Here is a 1399-nt window from a genome sequence, read left to right as displayed (position 1 = left end):
ATGTTTTGAGAATGATGATGGCAACAAATGTAAAAATGTGCTTTACACATTAATTTATGTATGGATTTTGATGAGTTTTTTGAACCCCCAATAATGATTTTTTTTAAAAAGAAAAAAGATTTATGTATCATAAAAACCAGTGGTTTGAATACCAAAAAAAATAAAAAAGTGAAGAAAAAGATTGAACTTGTAAAGGCTTCGTCTTTCTGGGCTCCACAATTAACACCAATGGACGCAGCATTCAAGAAATCAAGCAACACATTGCTTTGGGCAAATCTTCTGTTACAGGCCTTATTTTGTGTGGTGATGGTAAGATACTTGAGGTATCTGTAATTTAGCAGTAGCTTGGTTTCTTTTTTTTTTTTTTTTTTAACCTTTACCAAAAATGAAGAGGGTATAAAGGACCCAAGTCATGATATTTCAATTGCCGGACATGTATGTACAAGATGGAACATGACCATTGAAAAATGGTCTCCTAAAAGAAGTTGAAGGAGAATATATTGCAGATATCTTAAGCAACTGACAAATCTGTCTTGGAAGGACTGGCAGAATGTTCTTCGGTACGAAGGATGGTGAGGCTTTATCTCAAATTACCTTAGCTGTGCTGTCAGGAGGAACCAATCTCTGGAGGACATCATGAGTAAGATGTGATTGCAACCAATGAGCTCAAATATGTCAATGACTACACATAGTAAAGCACCAAGCAGTGATTACTTTTGTTGTACTTAAAGTCACTACTGAGTTCGAACTGACTCAACAACACTTAACAATAATACAAACTATCACCCAAAATATAAAGGGGAGAATTTCCCAAGTCATTATTGAACCTGACAAATACATTACAAAAAAAGGTGTAGACCCTTACCGCTTACGAAGAATAAGAACAGAAAATCATTCCTTAAGTGAATAAAGTTACCTGCTTTGCACAATTTCTCATTCTTGGGAGCATATAAATCTCTTCAAGTTCTTTTTGCCTTTCTTCCTCTTCTAATCGTCTCCTTTGATCTTCAGGAATGATTTCCTCCCAGTTCTTTGAATTTCTTTCAGGTTCCAACTCAATGTCATCCTCATCCATATTTGAAAAGTTGGCAACCTTAGGAATTTAAGTAATTTTAACAGAACATGAATTTTTAAACATTACAATTACTATTTTCTTTTTAGGAAAAAATGTATGTCGGAATAAGACATTAAAATGTAAATACCCTCTAAATATTGAGCTTAGACTAAACCAAATATGACTGCAAAACCATCTAGGTCCATTTCTTCATTATATTAAAGTAGACTAGATCAAATAAATTCTTAGAATTCTGTCAAGGATGATTCTTATTTACTCTTCAGCTTACCAAACTATTACTAAAAATAGGCCAAGAAGCTAACAAAACAGAAACAGCAAAAAAGT

At 33.3% G+C, this 1399-nt stretch overlaps 1 protein-coding gene across 1 annotated transcript in view; it reads right to left on the bottom strand.

Moving 5' to 3' along the window:
* CHD1 (chromodomain helicase DNA binding protein 1) overlaps positions 1-1399 on the bottom strand; it is an 83999-nt gene that overhangs the window by 23266 nt on the left and 59334 nt on the right. Inside the window, exon 22 of the mRNA XM_030888925.2 lies at positions 917-1093. Coding sequence (XP_030744785.1) covers positions 917-1093 — 177 coding nt within the window. The remainder of the gene's footprint in view (positions 1-916; positions 1094-1399) is intronic.

Source organism: Echinops telfairi, unplaced genomic scaffold, assembly GCF_000313985.2.
Source record: "Echinops telfairi isolate 266 unplaced genomic scaffold, ASM31398v2 ScPeMD7_7469;HRSCAF=8507_1, whole genome shotgun sequence".
In the NCBI taxonomy this organism is placed as follows: Eukaryota; Metazoa; Chordata; class Mammalia; order Afrosoricida; family Tenrecidae; genus Echinops; species Echinops telfairi.
This window is presented reverse-complemented; position numbering and strand designations above follow the sequence as displayed.